The 27,646-nt window shown below is 29.6% G+C and overlaps 4 protein-coding genes and 2 pseudogenes across 4 annotated transcripts; 4 read left to right on the top strand and 2 right to left on the bottom strand.

Moving 5' to 3' along the window:
- Nucleotides 1-1,487: 1,487 nt before the first annotated feature.
- Nucleotides 1,488-4,290, top strand: LOC113560039. The gene is made up of 9 exons (XM_026965821.1): nucleotides 1,488-1,533; nucleotides 1,793-1,931; nucleotides 2,155-2,254; nucleotides 2,320-2,420; nucleotides 2,482-2,683; nucleotides 2,795-2,880; nucleotides 2,921-3,209; nucleotides 3,999-4,167; nucleotides 4,244-4,290. Exons 1-9 carry the CDS (start codon nucleotides 1,488-1,490, stop codon nucleotides 4,288-4,290), a joined length of 1,179 nt encoding a protein of 392 aa, XP_026821622.1.
- A 548-nt stretch (nucleotides 4,291-4,838) lies between these two features.
- On the bottom strand, nucleotides 4,839-6,710 carry LOC113560040 (zinc finger BED domain-containing protein 5-like). The gene is made up of 2 exons (XM_026965822.1): nucleotides 6,194-6,710; nucleotides 4,839-6,109 (listed from the first exon to the last, which is right to left on the bottom strand). The coding sequence occupies exons 1-2, from the start codon at nucleotides 6,708-6,710 to the stop codon at nucleotides 4,839-4,841; spliced, it is 1,788 nt and encodes a 595-aa protein (XP_026821623.1).
- Nucleotides 6,711-9,624: 2,914 nt separating this feature from the next.
- On the top strand, nucleotides 9,625-10,134 carry LOC113560041 (zinc finger MYM-type protein 1-like). Its single transcript, XM_026965823.1, has one exon. It carries the CDS (start codon nucleotides 9,625-9,627, stop codon nucleotides 10,132-10,134), a length of 510 nt encoding a protein of 169 aa, XP_026821624.1.
- A 1,677-nt stretch (nucleotides 10,135-11,811) lies between these two features.
- On the top strand, nucleotides 11,812-12,460 carry LOC113560207 (annotated as a pseudogene).
- A 1,608-nt stretch (nucleotides 12,461-14,068) lies between these two features.
- Nucleotides 14,069-15,324, top strand: LOC113560042 (SCAN domain-containing protein 3-like). The gene is made up of 2 exons (XM_028188623.1): nucleotides 14,069-14,966; nucleotides 15,029-15,324. The coding sequence occupies exons 1-2, from the start codon at nucleotides 14,105-14,107 to the stop codon at nucleotides 15,322-15,324; spliced, it is 1,158 nt and encodes a 385-aa protein (XP_028044424.1). The 5' UTR covers nucleotides 14,069-14,104.
- Nucleotides 15,325-16,693: 1,369 nt separating this feature from the next.
- LOC113560044 lies at nucleotides 16,694-17,330 on the bottom strand (annotated as a pseudogene).
- Nucleotides 17,331-27,646: the final 10,316 nt, after the last annotated feature.

Raw genomic sequence — 27,646 nt, forward strand, 5'->3', positions numbered from 1 at the left:
TAATTTGTACTTTGATAACTTAAAAATAGTAACAAAATATTTTAATTCGTTCAAAAATAAACTATGAGAATCGTCTTGGTATATCCATATTTCCTTTATTTTTCAATATAGTTAGTACTTATTTATATTTTATTTAAAATATTTAATGTTTTAATGTGATTACTATATGGCTAATTTATATAATATATTTTACACATCGGTTATTACAACACTTATTTGTATTTTACAATGTAACATGCTTCTAAACTTTTTTCAATTAAAACTTAGTAGTAATTAGTATTAGTATAACTAGTATAGGTATTATAGACAATTTTTATTATCTTTAGGTATTGAACATGAAATAGGTAGTCAGCGATCCAAATAGCAAAAGTCTTTTAGAGTATTCTGGTTTCTTGTTTTAATGTCGCTTATTGTCAAACAAGACACAACTCATTTAAATTAGTCCTCACTTCTATGAACTACTAGTGATAACGACACCAGCCAAAACTAATAACTGCGCGGAGCGCCTTGTAGCGACACCCGCCATTTAACGTGCAGCGTATTTTGTATTGCAGTGAGCTATCTATACTATTTATAATCAATGGTTGTACTTATCGTATAATATAATAAACATTTTATGAGCGTATTTTACCCTTTTTGTTTAATATTGAATTGAAATTAAGAGAAATATTTGTTATAATATTGATAAAGATTAAGTTAAAAAGAAAAATATTAACTTAACTCATAATTAACTACTCAATTAAAAGTTAATCCATTTTTTTTAATTAATATGTAAAGAACATAAAAAATTAATGTGTCATTCTAGTTTTTAATTTATAAATTATAAAAAACAATTTTATTGAACATTTATCATAATGTACACATGATATACCCTTTTACTTTTACTTTACCAATGTTTATTAATTCAAACCGTACAAAATAAAGAAATAGAACAGAAATGTTTGTTATTATAGTATTGGATTATTTTTTGTAAATTCAACTAGTTAAGTTAAAAAGTTGAACTTAACTTAACTTTAACTAGTTAATGTCCACTTTTGAATATTGAGTGTTATTCAATAAAAGTATCACTCTGTAGTTATATATTTAACTTAGGTATACAATGTAGGTAAAATTATATTTATTGCAGGTACATCTTCATTGATGGTGCTATTAAGATAAGATCAGAGAATATGTAGTATTCTAAAGTTGTTAAATAGATATATTAAATTATTACAGTATAATACTGTAGTACTATAGCAGGTATATTGGAAATATAACAATATAATCAATTGTTGCAAAATTGGTATTTTATATTTCCCAAATAAATTGACAAAAAAAAAAATTCTTAAGTTATAGCTAAGTTTTAAGGTTTAACAAATAATTCAGTTCCCGTATTTTTGGTTTAACCTACTTGATTATTTAAGACTTAAATTTTAAGTTATACTTATTTGGACTCAATACTTATACTCAATTTTGAGGATTACTATATTTTAAAAATAAATTAAAAAATGAAGTCTCAACAACACTTGATTGATTATGACTATATCTTACCAAGTAAGAATTTATAAAATATTATTTAATATTTTTTTTTTTCATTAATTTACTTTTTCAGTTCAAAACGTAGCTGAAGCGGCTAATGATGTTGCTGATATTGTACATTATACATTTATTTATTAGAATATACATTCAAACTAATCAATAGTTTATTTTTTGGACAATAGATAATTTAATAATAAGCAATATAATATTAAAATAAGCTAATAAAACAACAAATATACAAAACAAAACCATTTAAGCTATTATTCTCTTATAGATAATATTCAGTTTTGGCCAATTGGAGTTCGACCAAATTCTTACAAGTTAATTTCAAGTGTGCATAGAAGGGAAGAAGTTATCCAGGATAACTTGGGATATGTTTACTTTAGAAGTAAATTGATGGAAAAAAAATATAAGTTATTTCTGTTTTGTTCTTTAATTATATTATTATTTTATTTTATGTATACAAATACAAAATTAGCAAAAGCCAAAAAATAAAAAAAAACATAATTTATAAGACATAACAGTGCATTAAATAATGGAAATAGTGAGTATAATATGATAGATATTATGTCCATACAAGTTAACCATAAGTACGATTTGGTAATTATTATTCTACTTGGTATTTTGTGTATAAAGGTTGTACCAAGGACTACTGCTACTACCAGAAGGGACATTTGTTGAAATACTTTTTTCAAATATTGAATTTATCAAAACAATTCAGTGTGAATTACAAAATGTGAGTTACTCTGAATAAGACTATTTCTTGATAACATCATAAACTATAATAATTTTTGTTTATAGGTAAAAATAGCTGGTTGTGACAGTACGTTTAAAACTGTACCAAAAACTTTGGATGGGGATTGTTACCAACTATATACATTTCAAATCATTTACAAAAATTTTGTAAATGTTTATCATTAACTGTATACATTACTACTCTAGTATAATTATATTATTCTTACAAAGTTTCCCTTTAGTGTATGCTTTATTGAATGGTAAAACAGAAGAAATATATGTGGCATTATTCAAATTTACCCGTCAAATTGTACCATTCAATTACCACAATGTAATAATAATTACAGATTTCGAGTTAGCCCAAATGAATGCAATTAAATCAATATTTAAAGAAAGTGTTCACCAAGGTTGCTATTTTCATTTTTGTAAAGTGAATTTATCTATAATTAATTTAATTACAAGTAATTTATGTATTTATTATTATATGTATATAAGTAATTAAATAATTACCAATAAAAATATTTTTAAATTCCTCAAACAGGCTGTTCTCCGTTATTTAAGGTCCAAGAAAGTGGGGATTTATAATCTTGTGAAGACCAACAATATTGCTGCTCGCATCTTTCGAATATCAACAATATTATTATTTTCATTTAATCGTTGTTTAACAGATACTAGCTTTGCCATACCTTCCACCTGATAGGAACGGTCAAATGCCGAATATGTTGGATGGCTTCAATGCAATTTTGATTTGCATAATCAAGTACCCGGAGTTAGCTGATGCATTCCACTCATTTTTACATAATTATGTGTTTGGTTTTTGGTTTGTACGAATTCGTCCAGAGAGATTTACCGTCTTCAATAAGACTATAAGGACGAATAATTATGTAAAAAGCTTTCACGCTGCTCTTTTAATATTTATTAAACTTCATCTAAAAATTTGGGAGTTCATCGGTATAGTTTAATATAACTGTGGATAGCTTGTGTTTATTTATTTGTTATATTTTGAATTGCAAGTTAAATGGAAGTGTCTATGCTAATACAACTATTATATATTTGTTTATTTATAGCTAATAAAAAGTTTCAGACAGAAAAAAATCTTAGTTTCAAGATCAATAAGATAAAAGGACTCATTAAATATATTTACTTAATCTTATTTGCCATGAAGCTGTTTTTGTGTTAAATAATTTTATGTTATAGGTTTGGAAAAATAACTGTTTTTGAGTAAACATGGCATCACTTTGGGATCTAATATTATTTAAAACTACCTGTGAATTTCAGAAAAATTGGTTATAATTATTTTTACCTAAATGCATGTCAATATTTAGTCATAAGATATATACATACTTAATAGTTCTTTTTTTTATGTAGATTAGATACGGTTTTTAGAAAACCAACACGTTATTGAATTCCATTAAGTTTCAATCAATATGAAAATATACATTGTAAGGTTGACATTAAGAGAACACCATACTCGCATGTATTGTTTCATAAGTTCAAAGCGAATTATGAGCATAACATGCTTTTACTTTGCCTATAATACATAAAAAATAACCTTTATAATAAATAGATTAGTTTACTTTAAAATCAAACATAACAGAATTAAATTAATTATTCAGAATGTACAATATGCTATGTTATGCGTTTGTAAGATGGAGAAAATGCACGCGAGTATGGCATTCTCTACATTTTAATAATAATAATTACTTAGCTATTGAAATAAAATACAATTTGATTTAATTTTTTAGATTTGTTCTGGTGTTTCTTCTAGAGCTAGAGAATTAAATACTCTAGCAATTAACAATTTTATTGAACAATTATTGACTGACAATGAACATGATATGGTTCAAACCTTTTTAAGAAGAGCTGGCCACAGAGTTGATGAATATATCACTCAGCAAATTGGCTCATATCCTAGTAAATAAACAATATTTAAATTCTGACTGACAATAAGTTTATTCCTTAATGTTTTTATGTTTATTACAATTTCTAGATGAACAAGAACTTTTATTGGAAGAAGCTACTGAAGTTAATATTTAAAAATTTTATTTTTAACAATTATTAACTTTTTTACGTAAAATTATATATATATATTATTAATTTTTAAATATGACTTGTACTTATTTAATGTAGCATTAAATTACTGTGACTATAATTAATGTTTAAATGTACAATTAATAACAACGGTATGCATACATTGTATTATTAATAATATTTAAAATAAAGCGGAATATACTATTACGTTTGAAATATACTCCAAAGTCTTTAGTTTCAGGATCATTCATCATTTCAATAAAAAAATAAGCATTTTTAATGATTTTTAAACTGTTGATTGATTTTCCTTACACTGCCAGTGAACACGGTTAACAAGACTAATAGACTTATATCAGTGCTTCTCAATCTTTTTAGTACTGCGACCCAAATTTCCCCCGAAAAATTTTTTGCGACCCACATTGTTTCACTTTTCAAAAAGTAGGTAATAAAAACAAAATTTGTATGATATAAATATGTAAACATTTTTATTAGGTATTTAGTATTTTATAGGTTAATTTTATATAGTACATTAATATATTTTTACAAATATACTTTTAATAATGAGGTGTATGCGATGTGTGTGCTTGTTTTCTATTATGGTTAATAACAGCAATGACATCGACGTCAATTTTAGTTATTTTCAAACGCAAGGAGTTCGATAATTTTAGCTTGTTTCGATGTTTGTTTTTGATGCCCACCATTGCCGAAAATCCAACTTCACACATGTATGAAGATGAGAAAGGGAGTAATATTTTTATAGCTTCAGTTGAAAGAATTGGAAATATTTGTTGAGACGACAGCCAAAACTGAATCACATTATTGCGGCTAAATTGAAGTTTTAAAGATGAATTTTCTGATAAATCTATGAGTTCTTCGTCGGCTTTTGTCGATATCCCAGTGGATATAGATTTCTGAAACGGATTCACAACCCAGCTATTTTGTTCATATTTTTTCATTTCTTCAAGAAAGTAAAAATTAAAATTATCTTTCAACGAAATTAAATGCAAACTGATATGGCTAATTATGTCATCAGCTACTTTTATATCATTTTCAGTTATGAAAGTTTGAAATGTTTCAAAGCAATCATAATTTTGCTTTTCAATGTTGCTTTGCCATAAAGTAAGTTTTTTCATAAAACCTTTAATTTTGTCATGAACCGCGAAAATATCGGCTCCTTGTGTTCCTTGTAAATATAAATTTAGTTCGTTAAGTTTCGAAAATATATCAGCTAAATACGTGAGCTTCAGAATAAATTCTTCATTGTACAAAAATTGTGCCAAATCAGTTTTTTCTTTTAGAAACAATGCAACTTCTTCACGGAGTTCCACAAGTCGTGTTAATACTTTCCCTCTTGACAGCCAACGTACCTCAGTGTGTAAAAGAAGTGATCTATGAGAATTTCCCATCTCCTCGCACAACTTTTCAAACAAGCGTGATTGCAATGGCCTTGTCTTAATGAAGTTGACTATTTTCACAGAAGTGTTCAAAACGTTTTTTAAGTTATCCGGCATGTGTTTTGATACTAAAACTTCTCTGTGTATATTGCAGTGAGTCCACAATGCATTCGGACTAACTTCAAGCATTCGAGTTACAACACTACTATTTTTACCACACATAGCTCTAGCACCGTCCGTGCATAATCCGACACATTTCACCCAATCAAGACCTTTTTTATTGACATAAGAATCAAGGGTGTTGAAGATTTCTTCGCTAGTACCTCGAATAATTGGTTCACAAAACAGCATATCTTCATGAGGTCCATTGTTCCATATATAACGTATGAATACAAGCAGCTGGCATAAACCTTGAACATCGGTAGATTCATCTAGTTGTAGCGAGAAAAAGCTACTTTTACGAACTCTTTGAATTAACTCATCTTCTGTCCACTGAGACATTTCATTAATTCTACGTTCAACTGTATCATTTGATAGTGGTATCATTTCAACGTCTTTAGAACTCTTGTCGCCAAACATTACTCCAACTGCATCTTTTATCGCTGGCAACACTAAATTCTCTCCGATTGTGTGCGGTTTACCAGCTTTTGCGATTCGTAAACTTATCAGGTACGAAGCGTGCATAGCTTTTTCATTGACCTTGGTAAACTGCATAATTTTTGTTTTGGACGTTTTTAGTTCTTTCAGCTTTGTTTCAAAATAAGAGAGTGGCTGATCTTTTAGATCAAAATGCTTGGTCTCAATATGTCGACGTAATTTATTAGGACGCATACTCTCGTTTGCAAGCATTTCATAACAAATAATACACTGTGGTCGTGGATCATCAATATCTTCATTCCAAGAAAAACCAATTTTCAGGTATTCTGAATCATACTTTCTCGTCACTTTTTTCCGTTTTATATTTAAATTCGAAGTTGAAGGTTCATCTTCAGTGGTTTCAAATGTTCGCTTATTCATCAACCATTTATCCATCATCAAATTTTTGTTGATAATTTGTTGCAGAAATAGCACCAAAACGAACTCACAAAACACCCGTATTATAAACTATAGTACTATACGTATTATAAACTTGCACAAACGGTAAATAAAATAACAACCAGCAAGCGCAGGTACAACTTAGTGACTAACGACTGATAGTCGTTGTTGTCGAGTTGCGACTTAATCGTATTTTATCGTGGAATTCTTCCGATAACGACAATTTAATATCCATCGTAATAAATATATGACGAATTATTAGTAATCATTATTACTCACAATTCATCCAATTTCTTGGAATCTATATAATTTGAAAAAATGAATTATTATTTATTACCCACGTAATTGTTGTTACTATATTACTACAATAAGATAAGTATAATATTAATTCAACATACATTTCTTGGAATCTATAAAGTTCAAAAAATTGTTCGCGACCCACCAAAAATTGACTGACGACCCACCAGTGGGTCGCGACCCACACTTTGAGAAACGCTGGTTTAGATGTTTTTGTCAGTTCCGGCTTATACGTCCGTCTTATCTGTTGTAGTTGTACGCGTCGTTCTTGTTTTAATTACCTACTTATATTATTTTTAATTCATTATGCCGAAAACCAAACAATCTGCGACAAATCGTTTGAATAGTTTTGTTTTGGAATATGGTACGGATATATTCAAAACCGACGGAAGTATTTTATTCTGTAAGTTATGTGAAGTGAAGGTCAATAGTGATCGAAAATTTGTAGTGACTCAACACGTTAACACTGAGAAACATAAACGAGCGGTTATTAGAAAAAACGAAAAAAACAAAAATTCTGAAATCCAACAGCTAGTAACTAATACTCCGAAAAAGTATCTTTTTTCACACGATTTGTGTAAAGCATTATTGTCGGCAAACATACCACTTTATAAAATAAGTAATCCTCAATTAAAATCATTTTTAGAAAAGTATACGTCAAGAGAAATTCCTAGTGACTCGATACTACGCAAAACTTATGTCAACGACATATACGAAGAAACTATGAAAAATATAAGAGAACAAATTAAAGGAAATAAAATATGGGTGTCGATTGACGAAACTACAGATTCTGAAGGAAGATATGTAGCTAACGTTATAATAGGAACTTTAAATACTGACGCGCCGGGAAAAACTTATTTGCTAACAACCGAAGTTCTGGAAAAAGCGAATAATTCGACTATACTAAAACTTTTTGATCATTCAATGTTCGTCCTCTGGCCAAACGGAATTCGCCATGATGACGTCCTACTGTTTGTGACCGATGCCGCACCATACATGGTGAAAGCTGGGCAAACACTTCAATCACTGTACTCTAAAATGATACATTTAACATGTCTCGCACATGGTATCCATAGAGTAGCCGAAAATATACGGGAAAAGTTTAAAAAAGTTGATAAACTTATTTCCAGAGTTAAACAGGTGTTCTTAAAGGCTCCTTCACGTGTTTTAGTATTTAAAAGTGAAGCACCAGCCATACCACTTCCACCAGAGCCAATATTAACTAGATGGGGTACATGGATAATCGCAGCTTCCTATTACTGCAAATACTACCAAGTTATACGTAGAGTATTACTAAGTTTAAATGCTGAAGATGCCATTTCTGTTAAAGAAGCTCAACAGTTAATTCAAGAACCCGATATGGAAGCTAATTTGGTATACATACATTCAAATTTTGGATTTATACCGGAGTATATAACGAAACTTGAAACACAATATATTTCACTATCAGAAGCACTATCTGCAGTTAAATATGTTCAAAATAAATTAAACGACTGTGAGGGTAAAATCGGTGTTGCGGTATTTCAAAAATTAAATAATGTATTGGAGAAAAATTGTGGCTTTAAGACGATACTTAAAATTTCAAATATATTAAGTAGACAAGAAAGTTCAATGGAAGGTCTTCCTGATGATTTGACTGGTGACGATATTACATATTTCAAATATGTGCCGATTACGTCAACTGATGTTGAACGTAGTTTTTCAAGATACAAAACTTTGCTGGTGGATAATCGGCGATCATTCAATTTTGAAAACATCAAAAAAAGTTTAGTGGTCCAATGTAACACTTTTGAAGGTAGGAACAAAATTATATCTAATGCATTTTAATTATAGGTAGGTACCTGGTGGTTTTTCTAATTTGTATTTATGTATTTCAGGTATATAAATATAACTCGACAGAAGTACATTTTTTTATTAAAGGAACATTTTTCATTTTAAAAGCGATTTTTTATTATTATTTTTATTTTTTTTTGTTTAAATTATATTAAAAAAATTAAAATAAATATTATTTATATAACTTTGCTTTTTTTTTATTTATAAATTTAAAAAAAATATTTGTGAAAATTAAAATGTGTAAAATAATTAAATATAAGTGCATATTTTTAGAGCATATTTGTACTTTTTTAAGTGCATAAATGCATGCATATTTAGTACTTTTTTAGTGCATTAAGTTCCGAGCCCTAGTTATATCAATAGCGATTCAGAATCAAATATCGGCGATTTAATTAAAGAACCGGAGCCGAATACGAAAATTAGTGTTGCTAGTGTTTGAAAAAAATGTCCGGGACCTTCAGATATTTCTCAAAATTTGAACAATGGACCTACACAACCAAATTTAACATTTTATCCAAAAACTAAGTTTGGTGATCGTTGGCGTCATTTTTCAAAACAATGGTTCAAATCATTTGCTTGGCTCGAATATAGTATTTTAGAAGACGCTGTCTATTGTTTTGCATGTAGAATGTTTTCAAAGCACTTTGACAATCAAACAACATTTATCAGTTTAGGATTTAAAAATTAGAAAAAGGCGACTTTCAGTGATAGTGGTTTAAAAAAACATGATAAAAGTCAAGACCATAAAAATTGTTATGTAATGTGGGTGTCTTATAAAAACATGAAAACCAAAAGTATTCCATCTGTTTCTGTTCAAATTAATGAGGGTTATTTGAAACTTATAAAAGAAAATAGAAAATACATTAAACGCATTGCTAGCGTTTTATTATATACCGGAACACAGTGTATAGCACAACGTGGTGATGACGAAAGCGTAAAAAGCTTAAACCGTGGTAATTTTTTGGAACTTCTTCATTTAATAGATGAACAGTGTGAAGTTGTAGGCCAAGATGTTCCCCAAAATGCCAAATATACCAGTCCTCAAATCCAAAATGAAATGATCAGTATTTTCAATCAAATAATTTTGGAAAAAATTAGCTTTGAACTACAAAGTTGTAATTATTTTGCTCTTATAGTTGACGAAACGAAAGATATAAGCAAGACAGAACAGTTATCAGTAGTAGTACGTTATTATATTCAAGGTTCAATACATGAAAGGTTCATGGGCTTTAAACCTGCTAAACAATTAAATGCGTCTTCCTTATTAAATTATATAAAAGAAATACTATAAAAATGTTCAGTAGATCTACAAAAATGTGTGGCACAAACTTACGACGGAGCAGCAGTAATGAGCGGTAGATTAAATGGTGTTCAAACATTATTTCGTGACGAAATAATTCCGCAAGCAATATATGTGCATTGTTATAACCATAAACTAAATGTAGTTATTGCCGACATATGTAAAAATATTAGTGATGTAAAATTATTTTTTGATTTGGTTGAAGAGATATATGTATTTGTATCAGGTTCGGCAGTTCATTCGCTTTTTATTGACATTCAAAAAAAAATTAACTCACATTCAGTTGTAGAATTGAAAAAATCTATCTTACCAGATTGACAGCACAAGTTTTTGCAACTTTGAGTCTTAAAAAAGTTCTAAGTCCATTATTAATTTTACTCCATAAATTAATTAGCGATAAAGGAGATCGTTCAGTTACCGTTAAAGGTATTTTACATCAAATAGATTTTATATTTGTATTAAATTTGGTACTATTTTCTAACATACTAACTATGATCAAAAAAGTTAGTGATTTTTTACAAGGCATTATTGCCGAAATGGCAGAAAGTATGGTATTAATAAAATCGTTAATTATGACGCTTACAAAAAATAAGAAAAAAGCGTATTCCTCAAAAGTTTAAATCATTTTTTATTCATAAAAACATATCATTAGAAAATGAACGAGCTCAATCAAAAAATGATTTTCGTACAAAATTATTTTTGCCAATTTTAGACAAAATTATTAACGAGTTAGAAAATCGATTTTCCATTAATTCCAGTATTTTGTATGCTATTGATTATCTACATCCAAAAAATGCCAAATTTCTGAGCTATGATGACCTAAAACCTTTAGCCCAACATTATAAATTGGATACAGAATTACTAAAATCAGAACTTAAAATAATACCAAACACAATAAAAATTTACCAAAAAGAAAATCAAATAATAATCACAAATTTGATGAATTTTGTTGATTTATTGGAAAAATATAAAATTATTTTTAATGAAACATACAAGATGGTTATAATCTCTATTACAATTCCGGTATCAAGTGCAGGGTGCGAAAGGACTTTTTCTTGTCTAAGGAGACTTAAAACATACATGCGAAATAAAATGACGGATGAACGCCTATCAAATTTATCGATGATGAGCATCGAAAAGAAGATAGCAAAATCTCTGGACTTGGAAGAAGTTGTAGATAAATTTGCTATAAATCATAATAATCGAAAAATTATTTTAGTATAGACTATTTTTTTAAATTGTATTTATTTTAACATACATTTTATGTATATATTTATTATTCATATACATTATAATCATTATATATAAGGTTTATATAATATTAAGATAAAAATTATCTAATTTATTTATTTATTAAATTTAGTTCTTTTTGTACCTAATTACACTAATTATTATATTCAGAAATTACAATTTTATTATATTATAAACAATATACCTATATATAAACATAATTCTATAAGTGTCTAATGTGGGGCCTTGGGGGGAAGTAAAACTGTTGGCCACTCAAGAAAAATATTGGCCATAACTGTGCCACCCTAATTATTTAATCCTAACAACGTGCCTGTTTTCAACGGTTTATTACTTTTATACACTTTGGTAAATAAAAAATATGACATTGGCAGCATTTTAAGTATTGTACAATCAAACAGTATTAATATTAATACATTGATGGCTAATAAAAATACATCAGCCAAAAATATCATAAATCTTGACAACATATTTCCTATTAAAAATCATGATGAATTAGAGTCATTGGAAACAAAAATTAAGACTGATGAAAACTTTAAAAGTACATCGGTATTATACTTTTTAATTCTTATAATTTTCCTCTATTGTACAATTGTCTTGTAAAATCTGTTTATTTTTTAGGTTACTCAATTATCAGTGGTGATTGAGTATATATTAAGTGATGTTTTGCTATCTAATTATTCGTTACATGGATTTAATTCAAAGCTATGTTTTTCAGGCTTAAATACCTATCGTGTTATTATAGGTAAACATATTAAACTGAATTTGTTTGGTAAAATATAATTAAAACTATTAAACAAATAATCACTATAAGTAGTTGATAGTTATTATAATTAAATATTGAAATATGCTGCATTTTATTAAATTTGCTATATTTTATTTTATTAATCTAATATATTATTATTATTGTATTTTGAATATTCTAGATGGTATATGAGTTAACGTAAAGTACAGTGTTGTTCCTGAAAAAGAAATAGATGACTCATTAGGAATTTGGTTATCCCATACTCCATTCCGCATTAAAAAAGTATCCTAAAAACAAGAAAAACTCTCAAGAAGCCTTTTATGAAGTTAATATATTTAAAAGATTATGTTATCATTATTATTATATTATTTACATTTTTTTAAATTCTTAGATTTGTATCTTAAAAGTTTGCAGTTTTTATTATTTAATATTTACTATTTTAATGTAGTTAATATTGGGTATATATACTACTCGCCAGTTATTATTTTTATTTTTATTTCATGATACATTTATTATTTTTGTGTTGGATCATAATATTATATAAATATAAATTAAAATATTGATATTCCACTATTATATTATTATTATATATATTTAAAATTTGTATGATATATAATATGGTCAATAAATGAACATTTTAGTTGAATTTGTTTATGTAATTACAATAATCACACATATTTTAAAAAACCAATGTTAAAAGAATTAAGGAGTAATTAAAAATATTTTTTTTATTATTGTTATAATGTTTAAATTAAAATATTACAATACTATTGAGTTAAAATATTATTAGTTAATCAAATATTTAAAATTATTATTAACTGAATATTATATTATTAATATTATGATAATATGGATAATATGTTGTTAGGATAGTATGAAAATAGCGGCCAAATAATTTTGTAGTAATGTTACAGTAACATCTACAAATATTATTATAACATTGAAAAAATATTTTACTAAACGTTACTGTTTTGTATATGTTACGGGCAAAGTAGGAAATCCGGGCATTGTATAACAATGCCCGGGCACTGTGCACAATGCCCGAACATTTTGGCCAATGTAAGAATGATCATTTTAATACTCAAATTTGTCATACATTGACCGGGCATTGTACTAGATTGCCCGTGCAAAGTGTACCCTGCCTAGGTTCAAGTGGGCAAAGTGAATTATACAGTGCGCTGCACACTTTTATATCAAATTGCATTTATACGTAATAATATCACTACAAAACTATAATTATATATTTTATTCGTACACGACAACGCGACAGCTGCGATAGTACGAACCGAACCGTAATCTAAACGATAAAGAGATCACACAGTATTGTAGATAATATTTCATAATCAAATCGTTAAATTCCTATTCGATATTTTCTAATGATTATTGTCACGACGGCGACGTCGCGTAGTATGACATGGTAGTGTAGGTAGTGCAGTTGCGTGTAGTGTTATTTTTTCTTTTGGTCAACGTTTTTAACTATTATTCAAGTATTTGTGTACTATTTTCTAACATAAAATGGAAAACAAGTTTATTGAGAAGTTTAACAATTTACTATTAAACAAAAATGCAAATACTGTATTTTTAAATAAAGTAAAATACGATGAATTAATTTTAAAAGTGGATTATGTGAAAACTAAAACCACAAAAAAGACTGCAGATGATTACAAATTAATTAAAAAATACGATGTTGTAAATATATCAGGGATTGAAAAGTTAGTAGTTCCAGTATCCGAAGGTAATTTAATTAAGTATTATGTTTACAACGAACAATTGTTTCAACTATTGAATGAAACACATACATCTGTGGGACATGGAGGTAGAAACCGTATGGAGTATGAATTGAACTTGAAATATAAAAATATAACAAGGGAGACTATAATGATATTTTTAAATTTATGTGGCCATTGTCAAAAAAAAGGCAGTACAATTAAAAAAGGTTTAGTTGTAAAACCTATACTTTCATCAGAAATGAATTCTCGCTGTCAAGTGGATTTAATAGACATGCAAGCTCAGCCTGATGACGATTACAAGTTCATAATGGTCTATCAAGATCACCTTACGAAGTTCGTAATTCTTAGACCGTTAACTCATAAACGGGCTGAAGAAGTAGCCTACGTGTTAATTGATATTTTTACAACATTTGGAGCCCCGGCAATTTTGCAGAGTGATAATGGAAGGGAATTCGCCAATAAAGTTGTTATTGAGTTGTGTAGTATGTGGGAAGAACTTAAGATTGTCCACGGAAAGCCTAGACACTCACAAAGTCAAGGGTCTGTTGAAAGGGCCAACCAAGATATTCAAAATATTCTCGCAACATGGTTAGCCGATAATAATTCCAGAAAGTGGAGCGAAGGTCTTAAATTTGTTCGATTTATGAAGAATCGGAGTTTTCACCATGGTACAAAACGTTCGCCATACGAAGCTATGTTCGGAACACGTGCTAAAGTTGGCCTAAAATCAACCCAAATTCCAACCGATTTAATTTCTACTTTAAAATCAGAGGAAGATTTAGAAAAAGCTCTAGGCTGTGGAATTAATATCGAAAACATAAACGAGAAACACGAAAAAAGTGATGGAAGTGATAAGGACAGTGCAAAAGAACTTTTTTCTGATGAAGATGAAAACGATCAAATAAAATTGAGAATAGAATCAATTTCTTCAAATCGATCGAAATCTGCTGAAAATTTTAAAGTACAAGCTAAAAAAATGAAGAATTTATCTGAAGAACGTTTTTTTCCAGGAAAAGAAGGAGAAAATGTTAAAATAAAAATTCCTGATGTGGATCGAGCAAGATGTGATCTTCGGTGTATTCTGGGAGTTATACTTTCTGGTAATTAATTTTAAAATAATTTTAATTATAAAATAATTTTTATATTAATAATTTTTTTATAGTAAAAGATAATTTATATGAAATTGGAACAAACGAGGGCAGACTACATCAACTCTACAGTCAGAACCAATTCACAATATGCAAAGAGGTGTTTATCCAGGCTGATGATGTACCACCAGTACACATTTCAAGAGAAGTGGCAAGAAAATCTTCCAATTTGGGTGGCCAAGGGTACGATAGGTGTACTTGCATACATTGTGTAAGACCAACCGGTGTAAATGTAAAAGATCTGGTCGTCTATGCAACTCAAAGTGTCATAATAGTGGTGTATGTGGTAATAAATAAAGTAAATAAATAATAATTGTAATTTAATAATAAATAATCTAAATATTAAATCTGTGCAACTTTATTTATTTTTAATATCTTTATTTTTAATTTTTTATATAATATTCAATATTTAATCAACTGTGCCCAAATCAAATTGGGCACTGTATACAATGCCCGGGCAACGTTAACTTATTCCAACTTTGCCCTTGAAAATCGGGCATTGTGCACAGTGTCCGGTCATTGTGCACAATGCCCGACTTTCTACTTTGCCCGTAACATATATAACATTGGTATAAAATTAGGGCCACGCCACACTAGAGCGGTTTTGACGCGCGTTTTTCCACCGCGCGGTCTACATGCACTATACTTGCACGGTTTGCTCGCGTTCACTATACGTTCAGACTAGCTCAGTTGACCAATATTTAGTGATTCGGTACTGTTTTGCTCATCATTTGATTGTATTTTTTACATTTTTATTATACATTTTATTTTATATTTATTATTAAGTTTTTTCACGAAAGTGTTCACTTCATAATTGACTAATTTGTTTATTAAATAAATAAGTTAAAAATAAGTAACAACGAACAATTACATATTTTTATTACAAGTTATTTATCTGTATCATTATTAAAAATATGAACTTCCGTATAAAAATCATATTTTAATTTTTGATTTAGTATGGATTACGATTATTATATGAATGTAATAAAAGTGATTGCAGTGGCAGAGGCATTTGGATATCTGAACCCACCAAGGTCAGAAAGATCGTTTTGGATCCATCCATTTAATATAGTACAGGAAACTAATAATCGGTTTTTTTTCATTTTATGGAGACATTCGAAAGTATCCGAAAAATTTTTTAGAGTATTATAGAATGTCAATTTCTTCATTTGACGAGCTATTAGAAAAACTACGTCCCTACATTACAAAAAAAACTACGAAGTTCCGACGTCTGGTGTGTCCAGAAAAAAGATTGACTATTACAATCAGGTAATAATAAAACTATACTAGTGAATATAATTATACATAATATGTATAATCAAATTAATTAATTATCTGCAATATATAAGACAGTTTTTAGTACGTATTAATGTATTATACGAGTATGTATCAATAAAATAAAAATAAAATAAAATTGCAATAACTTTTGAAATAAAATAAAAAAGTAATAAAAATAAATTAAGTAACTTAAAATACTAAATATAATATTTAATAAGCAACAAATCCTTCTGTTTATAATATTTAAATAAAAAAAAAATATTAATAACAAAACATTTCACTATTATACACTATGATGCATTCCTATATCTTCCTGGTTATAATTATAATGTTGGGGAATTATAACTCTGTGGGATAGAATACCTCGAAGAAGGGCGTAGCGGTTGATTATACTGTTGTATTTAGTTTGGATAGGAAGATGGATGTTGCAAAGAAGTTTGCTGGCTAACATAATTAGGATAGTTGAATTGGTGAATGTTCGAATTTAAAGATAGTGAGTTGTCAAGAGGAGGATTTAAAATATTTTTAATTGACTGCATGATTGCAATTTTGAAGTCCAGTTTTTGGTTGTCATTCATTTTCTTAAATTCAGGAAGGGATGATAACAAAAAAGCTTTATCTGGATCTATGTTTTCATTGTGTGTTTGTATAGGTGGATGCTGTATTATATCCAACTAACTTTGTTGAAATGTGGTAATCTTTTCTTTTTTATTTCGAATCTTTACTGTTTAATTTATTTGATGGCTCAACATATACTTCTTCAGAAATTTCATCAGCATCAACTGTGCTTTCTGTTGAAGTTGATGGTGAATACATATTACCTGTTGTCTTGAAATTTTAATAATAACATATATTTTAAACTAACATTTTGTTTCCAAAATATCTTATACTTACTTTCTTTTTTTTCAAAACTGGCTATAAAAAAGAAAGTACATCAGCATAGGAATACTTTTTTGTGGGATTTGCACCACTGCCACTTGGTATACTATTATTTTGTTTTAAGTCTCGAGTAAAATTATCTCAGATATTTTTCAATTTTTTTTTTAATTTCTTCGATTTAAAAGTAATATTGTAAATAGATAAATAATTATTTTAAGATAAGGTTAACTATTATAAGAGTTAAAAAATTCTAAGAAAATTAAATTCAATTCTGTACGTAAAAATGTACAAAAAAATCACAAAAAAATGCATTTGTAAAATAGTTAAATGATGTAAAATAATTAATTAAGTCCATTTTTAACAACTGATTTCATTACCTAGTTAAAATATAATACAGTCATTATGAAAAGCACCTCTATTAAAATATATTTTTCAGTAAAATGTACTATATTTAAAATAAAAAAAATGTTATAGTATAATTTATTATATTATTAAATATAATTTTTTTTTTTTTTGAAATATTATTGCTTTATATGCATAGCTCTAAAATTATATTATTTTTATTTCAATTTCCGCTCACGCTTCGCGTATTCACGTTTGGTCGTTCAAACTCTGGTGTATCGGCGTCCGGCGATATCGCGTGCTATAACTGACGTTCGTCTGTGTCATTCATTTGTCCAATAGCGTAGACAAGATATATTAAGAACATTTCATTAGGACTGTCATCCGAAAATTGGCACCGCGCTCGCACGCAACCTTGGTACCGTAGATAACATCGCGGCGCAATGCCACACAAGATAATCACGCCTATCAACAAACAGTCCTCCGCAACTAACAGCATACAGAGCGGTTCAAATGCTGAAGCGAATCCATTAAAAATTGTCATAACTAAAAACACACAGAACACTCCATCTGACAGCACAGATTGGATAATCAAAACAGGAAAACGCACGTCTTCTCCAGGTAACTCGCCTATATCTAAAGCAATCAACAACAACCTTGACAATTTTACATATACCACTCCCAACCGCTATGAAGCACTCAACGGCTAAGCTAAGAACCAAATAACGAAAATGATACAATTTTAACCAAAAATGACAACTAGCCCAAACGTAAATTATCCTTTATCAATTTTCTCTTGGAATGCCAATGGTCTCAAACAACACATAAATGAACTCCAGCACATCCTATCAGAAACAAATGCCGACATTACACTTATTTCCGAAACTTATTTCATTACACCCCAAACACCTGCGCAAAAATCTACGGCTTCAATGCCTACTTCTCATGTCATCCTGATGGCACGGCTTATGCAGGCGCTGCAATTTACATCAAATCAAATATAACCCATCACTTACCACCCCCCTACTCTACACCTCACATTTAGGCTGCCAGCGTCTCATTAGTTGTACCTAATAACATACCTGTCACCGTTTTTGCAGTTTATTACCCTCCTGGCCTCATCACCACCTCAGATCACTTTTCCAACTACTTCTCAACCTTGGGTCATCGCTTCATCTCTGGTGGCGATTTCAACTTTAAAAACTCTGCTTGGGGTAACCGTTCTCCCAACACCAGAGGCAGAGCTTTAAAGCAATGCATAAACAACAACAATTACTCATCAATAGCTCCCCCAGTTCCAACATACTGGCCTTCCCATAGTAACAGACATCCTGACATTTTAGACATTTTTGTCAAAAAAATACCTAGTAACATACATAGCGATCTCACCAACCTCTACGACCTTTCTTCTGACCACTCTCCAACAATGCTTAAACTGGGATTAAACGTCCCTCCTCAACATAGAGAATCTCTTACCCCAAGTCAACTAAACTGGTCTACCTTTAGAAAAGTAATAAAAAAAGATATAAAACTCTCGATCTCACTAAAAACAACGGATGACATCAATGTCGATGTCAACTTCCTCACAGCCTCTATCCAAAAAGCTTCACGCGAATCAGTAAAACCTTATAACCATACAAACCCCAAAAAACAAACCCCCTATTACATAAAAGTATTACTAGCCGAGAAACGAAGAACAAGAAACCAATGGCAAACATTCAAGTACTCAAACGATAAGGTAAAACTTAACAAATTGAACAGCAAAATAAAAAAGGCTATCCAACTCGACAGAAATCAATCCTACAATAATTATGTAGAATCACTAACCACAAAAAACTCATTTTTTTGGAAAGCGACCAAATCTCTACTTCACCTAAATCAACCTACCCCTCCTTTAAGAAATGAAGACAACTCATGGGTTATTACCGACTCTGACAAAGCAAATATTTTAGCTCAACACCTGGAAAACTCTTTTTCTCCTCATGATATCCAACTCAGTCATACCAAACTAAAAATCGTAGAAAAGTACCTCGAAGCTCCTCTACCAATGTCCATGCCTGCCAAACCTACATCTCCCGATGAAATCAACACCATAATCAAAAATATTCCTGCCAAAAAATCCCCAGGTCACGACCTAATAACGAATTATATTGTAAAAAACCTACCACGTATTGCCTAGTATACCTATCTCACCTTTACAATGCAATACTCAGATTATCCTTCTTCCCAAACTCCTGGAAGCACTCCATCGTAATACTCATTCTCAAGCCAAATAAACCTCCCGAAAAACCAGCATCATACAGATCGATAAGTCTTCTTCCAACTTTCTCAAAAATATTCGAAAAAATTCTCTTAAAAAAACTCATCCCTCTTGCTACTGAAGCTAACATCATCCCACACACCCAGTTCGGTTTTAGAATGCACTTTCGGAATATTCGCAAATAAGTGACGTGTTCTACATAATGCTAATTTATGCTAGTTAAACCAGATTTTGCTAACGATATTACAAAAGCATGTTGTATTTTACACAATTATGTTAGACGGAGGAACGGTTATAACTTCAAAGACACCCTATCAAACTCTTTGGAAGATATTGAAAATGAAAATAATTCTGAAGCTCGTCAACAAGGCATAGACGTTCAAGAATATTTTACTGAATATTTTATGGAAGTAGGAGCAGTTCCATTTCAATATAGATTTGTATAATTTTTTTTTTATATATACTTAAAAATATCTACTTTAAATATAAAATAAGTCGTTTATTAATACATGTTCAACACCAGTATCAACATATTGTTTACATGTAGCAACCGGTTCGTACTTGCCTTTTATACGTTTGTATATTATAGTCGTACGTCGTACACATTGAATTTTCTTAAATTTGTGTCAGAAATTAATAACATTTCCCTACATCGATACTATATGTTATTTTTTAATTATATTAAAATTAGGCATTATTATTTTTTTCTTTATAATTATTATTATTATTATTAAATAAAATGCATAATAAACATAAAAAAAAAATGTTTACAATAACTATCTTGTTCCTTGTTTGAAAATGTATCCCAATTTTTGAATACAGCACTGGCTACATTTATCCAGGCCTTTGTTTTGTACTGTTTGTGCATATAGTTACTACTACTGATGTTCCATAGACTTTCTTCTTTTTCTACTTCATTTATTAAAACATCAATATCAATCATATTGATATATTTCAATTTCAATTAATTTTATTTGAAAAAAATGTGTATCATTAACAATACTTTCTAATTTTTAAAAATTAGTAAAAAACAATAAAAAAAATTGGTTTGTAACGCGTGGTAAACGATGTAGTATGTCGCGTACTGTATAAAACCGTGTGTTACGGTTTCAAGCGTTATCGCGATCAAAACGCAAAACCGCGACAGACGGCGGTATCATGCGGCAATGCCCGTCAAAACCGCACTAGTCTGACGCATTTCATCTACATGTATGCGTTTTCATCGTGCGTCAAAACTTTTTTAGTGTGGCGCGGCCCTTATAAGAATATTCTTTTGCTGTTTGGGTTAGATTAAAATCACAGATTATAAAAATTATAGAGGATATTTTTGAGAATAAGACCTAACCTCACTTAGGTAGCGGCTAGGTTTATTGTTTTTTAAGCTTTCTATTTTATACTGATCTTACTTTTTTTTTATGACAGTAGCATTAAAAAGGAAGTGTTAAGAGGTCATGACATCCTCTTTGAGCTATGGCACTTTATTATATTTTTATTATGAGAAAGTAAGCTACTTATTTACTGTACTAATGACCAGGTTACTAAAAACTATATAAACAAAACATACCTTATTTACAAATAATTTAATGGTTTGGGTTTTTGCCATATTCCTCTTTAAAAGCCCTAAATAATCCACTGCTAGGTGATTATGGAGATAGAACATTGTTAGATTAAACATGAAACTTGGTACATATTTTTAGCACCCTCAGATTTTTGACCCCAGTTAGGTTCAACTTTGAACGATCTTCTATTATCTGTTAGTAAAGTTTTATAGGCGAAAAATGATCTTTCTACGTATACCTAACGTGACCATACGTCCCGCTTTCGAGCTAAGTGTCCCGCTGTCCCCAAAGAACCCAAAAATGTCCCGCTTTAAGAAAAGTCGACTTGTGGTAAGTATTTATTAATCACAAATCACAATCATACATCATTTATACTATTATACTGTATAGTCGTATAGACGTATAGTATAACTACGTAATATATATATATATATATATATATGTATTACGTAAAACACTAAAACCCAGTCCATAGATAAAAATGGTACAAAAATAACTATCTTATTGTTATTGTTGCTGCCACCTCGTCAACTGCGGGAATCGGCGATAAATGGAATACGGCCGAATACCTACACATAATATTATTATCTTAGTAGTTCCGTTGCCTTGGCACGCGCTGTACTGTACCTCGAGTTAGTTGACGTTCTTTACGACGAAAAAAATTGTTATTTTTCGCAAAATGATATGATTTTCTTATTAAAATGTACAGGTGTCCCGCTTTGAAGAAACAAAAATATGGTCACGTTACGTATACCGAAGTTATTGGGGCATTTTTAAAATATGTCAAATCATTAATATAATAAAATCCTAGTCTTCTGGTAAGTCTTTCATGTCAATTAATTCACCATTAAGAATGTTTTTAATTTTCTTTAGCATAAGAAGACCAACATTTTTCTATTCATTTTCCCATTGAGCCCTGGTGATGACTCAACTAAGTGAATAAATATAAGGTATATCGCAGCATTCTTTCTGATGTAGTTTAGTATGGTTGACAGTTGTATATTCCTGCAGATTGTTAGTTTAGGTATGTTTTATAGTGTTTTAAACTATTCTATAGCGGGCCAGCAACTGGTTGTTGAAATATTTCTATGTGTCGTTTATTAAATTGATTGAAAATATTCTAAGTCCAAATGACAGATTTCTGGAGTAGACTAACGTGAAGGTTCTTGACGTTCTTGCGCTAACTCTGGTAAATCACGTCTGCAAGAGTCCTTTTCAGGGTCCCCTTATATAGTCAGTGTTCCTTGACCTACTACCCATTTCCCTTCTGGCCTATTCCTAAATACGTCATTGTTGTCACGCTATTACGCGTTTCAGGAGGCACGTGAGATGATATATATGACATCCGGCAACGCTTGCCCATGCGCAGATGGTCAGCCTCGCTCGAGATTCTCAAAACTTGAGATTAATTGTAAAATATTACTGTCAATACAATTATACGGTTTTTTATATTATATTCTTGTGGTTGGGTTATGTTAGTGCATCGTAGTGTGCATCCCCCAATGTGGGTTTTAATGTTGTTATTCTTATTGTTGTTCTTTAGGACTAGGGCAATACCGTTTTGGTACGATGGCTCTTATTACTCGGTAATGTGTTAATTTCTACGTCGTAGTATTTTTATTGTGCGTTATACTAATTTTTAGATAACATTAACTATTGTCCTAAAACTTATGCCTACGTCGCAGTATCCCCTTTATGCATATGTGTTATGTATGGGACATCAGAGCACGTAGCAATTATATGTTTTGAACGGTTCGATTGTTGTGTTGCTTAGGAATTTAGATCCAAAGAGACGTATTTGCAATGGTACGAGGTTTTTCACGCACAGACAACTGTACTGTAGCGTTTTCACGAGCAAGGGACTACTGACTAGTAAGTCATTAGAATTTGTATGTACGCTAAAGAATGATGATCATGTTAAATTTGTCACTAAGAACATTGTATACAGAGAAGTTCTCCAGATAATATTACTTGGTACTTATTGTCATTGTGTATTTTGTATACATTGCATTGTAGGAGGCTTTACTTTATTTAATATGATTGATAGGTTGTGGTAAAAATATCAACCAAAAGAATATCTTTGAAAATATTAAGAAGAAAACATACCCGCGAGTGTTTTCACCAACTTAAAAATGTAAAACGTGGTAAATTTAATGTTAGTACGACGTGGACAATATGTATAGCATATAATAATAATAATGAGCATGAAATTCTATTCTTAAAAAATTAAAATCATTTTTAATTCTAAATATATTATTTGAGATATTCTTTAAGAAACATACATTCATAGCATTGTTGTGTTTTTCACACTGTGGGTACTTAACTTTGTATATAATACAATAAAAAATACACATTTACATTTACTTCTATGTATGCATTTTTTATTTCTGTAAATTAATAGAATTTATATTTATTTTTACTTATAGTTTTTAATAATATTCGAGTGCCAAGTTTTTTGGTAGTATTGTATATATGTAATATTCAATACATATACGATTTCACCAATACGACCACATTGTACGCGATCTGACAGTGTGACAGTCTACCTAGGAAGTTTGGTTGTATGTAAATTGATTTTCACCGTTGATTTCTGTTCACTTAATATTCAAACACGCGAATCGATTATTTTACGAATAAAACAGCACCCGACAATCGACGCCAGAACGGTAGGACAATCCGCTGTAGGTAGATTACATTGTTGAATGTCGATTTTCATACGTGATTACTGATTACTAAATACGAAAATATGGCTTTCGACTTTAACCTTTTCCACGTACTAAATAGCACAAGACTATCGACATCTAGAGGAATATTATAAAATGTATATAATATATTTGTAAATTTGTAATTATATATTTCGAAATTTAAATTTATGTAAAGTTTTGATTTTACTTATTGCGCCTACAACAGGGGTTTTCAACCTTTTTATGCAGCGGGTCACGTATTAATTTAAGTCCTGCGGTCTGAATTCGCTGTAAAAACAAGTATTTTATACAAAATTCAGTTTTATTATTAAATTGTTTATAATTAAATTTAAGTTTAATAACTTGTTATTTTTTTTTTATCGATCTTGAAATTTAATAATTTCTACTTCAACAACTGTAGCCATTAGCATTACATTTAATATCATAATAGAAAAAAAAGTATAAATGTATATATAATAAACAAAGAAGAAAAATACAAAGAATACATTAAAATGAATAATTATAGTTGTTAGTTTTAAAATATTATAGTAATTGGAGAATTTGTGTTGCTTTGAAAAAATGTATGGTGCTTATTTCGTTGTCTGGATATAGATCAAGTCTTGTTCCGATGTAATGGCTTATGTTTAGTTCTTTTCTTAGTTTTTCGTGTATTATTATTAAAACATATGTATATATATATATATATATATATGCTAAATTTCAAATGTAATTGCGTGCCATACATTATGACAAGGCTGGACGCCCTTTCAAATCATAGCCGGGACTTTTGTTCAGTAATCGAGTAATCTTTGTTTTGATTTTTTCTGAAAATACGTCAGGCAGTTAAGATGGTGTTCTTAATAATTCCTCCATAACTTTTAATGAATTGTGTAGCAGCAAATTTCTTTGCTCATCTACCGAAATCCAAATTAGGTTTTTTCCAATTTCATTTCTAATCTTTTCCAAGATTTTTCCATAAATTTCTACAGTGTAATTTCCCCCTATTTTTCCAGAAAATTACGGAATTTTGGATTACTTAGTTTTTTTCAAAGGAATGTTACTCGCTATTAATGTCTCGCATAAATCATTGCTAAAATTATCCTTGCATGTTAGACTGTTAGTACGAGGTTGTAATATAAGCGCCTGGCTACCAGAAGTATGGTACTTACTTTTTTTTTCAGAGGCTGCTTTATGAGTTGCTGTACGTATATACTGGAAAATTTAAAACTTCTTTGAACACGGCACTTTTTTCGCACATATCTGGCACTACATAATCATTCTGTCAGTAGTAAACGTTCCTGGATATTCATTTATCCCAACATGAATACGCGTTTTTTTAATAGGAGGCACCCTATTTATGAAATAAATTAATATCTTAACGTGTACAATTTGGTGGTTTATATGAGACACAAAAATGAACACAAAAATAAATACGAATTGATTTTGTTCGAGGCACGTGCAAACGATAAACGATATCTTATCGAGTTTTAGATATATAAATAACGAAGGCAGAAGAAACTCGTCCAGTCAATTAGTTCGGTCGGTATGTACTAAATGTCTATATAGTATACGTTTTAACACATTTAATCAGTGTGTTTTTTTGTTTAAAAATACGATTACATGCCATTTTACTTAGCGATCAAAGAAATATGCATACTTGGTAGGCGATTGTATGCAATTGCATATACAGATATGTAAATGCATATAATCCGCAGTCTACTGATAATGTTCTTAACATTCAAAAACGCGGTTCGATTTTAAATTTTGACAGACAAATCAGCATCGGACTAACGAGAGGATAGGTTAGGTTTGTCGTAGGTGGATTGTATAGTCAGGAATTGATTTACAATAGTAGGTGACAGACACCTAGACAAGTGTTTCTCAACCTTTGTATTATGGCGACACACTATTAAAAATAAGAATAATACCTGTTAATTTTTATAAATATAGTATCAACAAGGTTCGTACATTTAATATTATAATACTTCCCGCGATACGTTTGGACTTACCCGGCGACACATCGGTTGAGAAACACTGACCTAGACACTCAAATCTAACTTTAACGTATTAAAAACAAGACCACCAAAGTATCAAGCCATCAAAACAGTGAAAAGATCCTTAATCTAGCCCTGATTATGTGTTGTTGTCTCAAATAAACATTTTAAAGTAGTATTACTTAAACAGGTATTACGTCATTAAAATTCTGTACATTTTCAATTATACATGTAAAGGTACCTATTGTAGTTACTTCATATAAAAAAAATTTGTGTGTAAACACATTTTGAAAATGAGACCCAATTACAGATGATATCATTAAAAAATAAAGAAGAATTTACTCAACATTTTTTAATTTTGAATTAGATATCAATAATTTTTTACTGGCCAGATTATAAAATATTATTCCTAAATGTTACAGGCATAACCATATTTTTACCTAATTGCATCTTCTATTATTTGACGTTCTATAATAAATATTTTCTCATTATGTTTTAAAATAAATAAATGTAATAATTCACTAGTTTAAAAGCAGTACATATTATATAAAAAACAATTTTCGGTAAATAACTGATATGATGTTGTCAAGGTTACAATACCAAGTTTAATACAATTAAAATTGCTAGGTATTAAATAAGTTTCTTATTAGTATTAATTCTATATACTATTTTAAATATAATAATATATCCCTAATTTATAATATATAATAATAATAAACATCAAGCTTGGACATCAGAATGGGCATTGTAGTATTACTATACAAAATTATGTGGATGGTATGATCAATTTTAATTTTACTTAAAGAATATATATACTTAAATACAGTATTTATTATAGGACTTATTATCAAGTGTTTTAGTATAGATTGCTGAAGGCACGTAGCTAAGGGGTGGCCTGGGGTGGCCCGGCCATCCAAAATATTTACAGGCCACCCTGATGGCCACCCCATTACATTGAAATATTATTCAAATACCCAAGGCTCAAATAATTGGGTTAAAAAATTAAATATATTTTAAAATTTCTATTATCATATTTGTTATTTTTACATAATTGTTTTTCCGAATATAGTGTGACCATAGTGGTCAGATTACCAGATATCAGAATTCAGAATAGAAATTGTTCATTCATACCCATCGTATTCGTCATATTAACGACGAAAATATTGCATCTATATTAATTATTATTATAATGTCGCAAGAACTCGCATGTATTCCTATTCCAGTAAATCGGCATTTCCAAACGCGGCATGACTTGTTAGTGGGTACCAAGATAACTATTATGCGAATAAGAATAACTAATAATTAGTAATATATATGCTAGGTACTTTAGATACCTACTTATAATCTATAAATATAAATTTAATCGCCGAGGTTTAATTAACTATACAAATGATAATATAGTATATGTGATATATAGTATTTTGGTACAATTTATTTTATTACAACAGCAATCAGCGAATGAGTATGTGACCCACATAATATTATTATTCACTTTTAATTTAAACATGTAATGTTGAAAAGTAACTAATATTGTCTCTAATTTTGTACTATTTTCTTCTTTTCCTAGCAATACAGCTATTATTTAGTTGACGTTTGAAGACTTGTGGTTGTGATCCATGTACAGTGTATTAATTTA

The sequence above is a fragment of the Rhopalosiphum maidis genome, chromosome 3 (genome assembly GCF_003676215.2).
Source record: "Rhopalosiphum maidis isolate BTI-1 chromosome 3, ASM367621v3, whole genome shotgun sequence".
Lineage (NCBI taxonomy): Eukaryota > Metazoa > Arthropoda > Insecta > Hemiptera > Aphididae > Rhopalosiphum > Rhopalosiphum maidis.

Coding starts and splice junctions, on each gene's coding strand:
- LOC113560039 (XM_026965821.1), top strand. CDS start 1,488: ATGAAGTCTCAACAACACTTGATTGATTATGACTATATCTTACCAA. Junction 2,421..2,481: donor CAAATCATTTACAAAAATTT/TGTAAATGTTTA, acceptor ATTATTCTTACA/AAGTTTCCCTTTAGTGTATG. Junction 3,210..3,998: donor TTTGGGAGTTCATCGGTATA/GTTTAATATAAC, acceptor TTAATTTTTTAG/ATTTGTTCTGGTGTTTCTTC.
- LOC113560040 (XM_026965822.1), bottom strand. CDS start 6,710: ATGGATAAATGGTTGATGAATAAGCGAACATTTGAAACCACTGAAGAT. Junction 6,110..6,193: donor ATCAAATGATACAGTTGAAC/GTAGAATTAATG, acceptor CGCTACAACTAG/ATGAATCTACCGATGTTCAA.
- LOC113560041 (XM_026965823.1), top strand. CDS start 9,625: ATGAAAACCAAAAGTATTCCATCTGTTTCTGTTCAAATTAATGAGGGT.
- LOC113560042 (XM_028188623.1), top strand. CDS start 14,105: ATGAATTCTCGCTGTCAAGTGGATTTAATAGACATGCAAGCTCAGCCT. Junction 14,967..15,028: donor TCTGGGAGTTATACTTTCTG/GTAATTAATTTT, acceptor ATTTTTTTATAG/TAAAAGATAATTTATATGAA.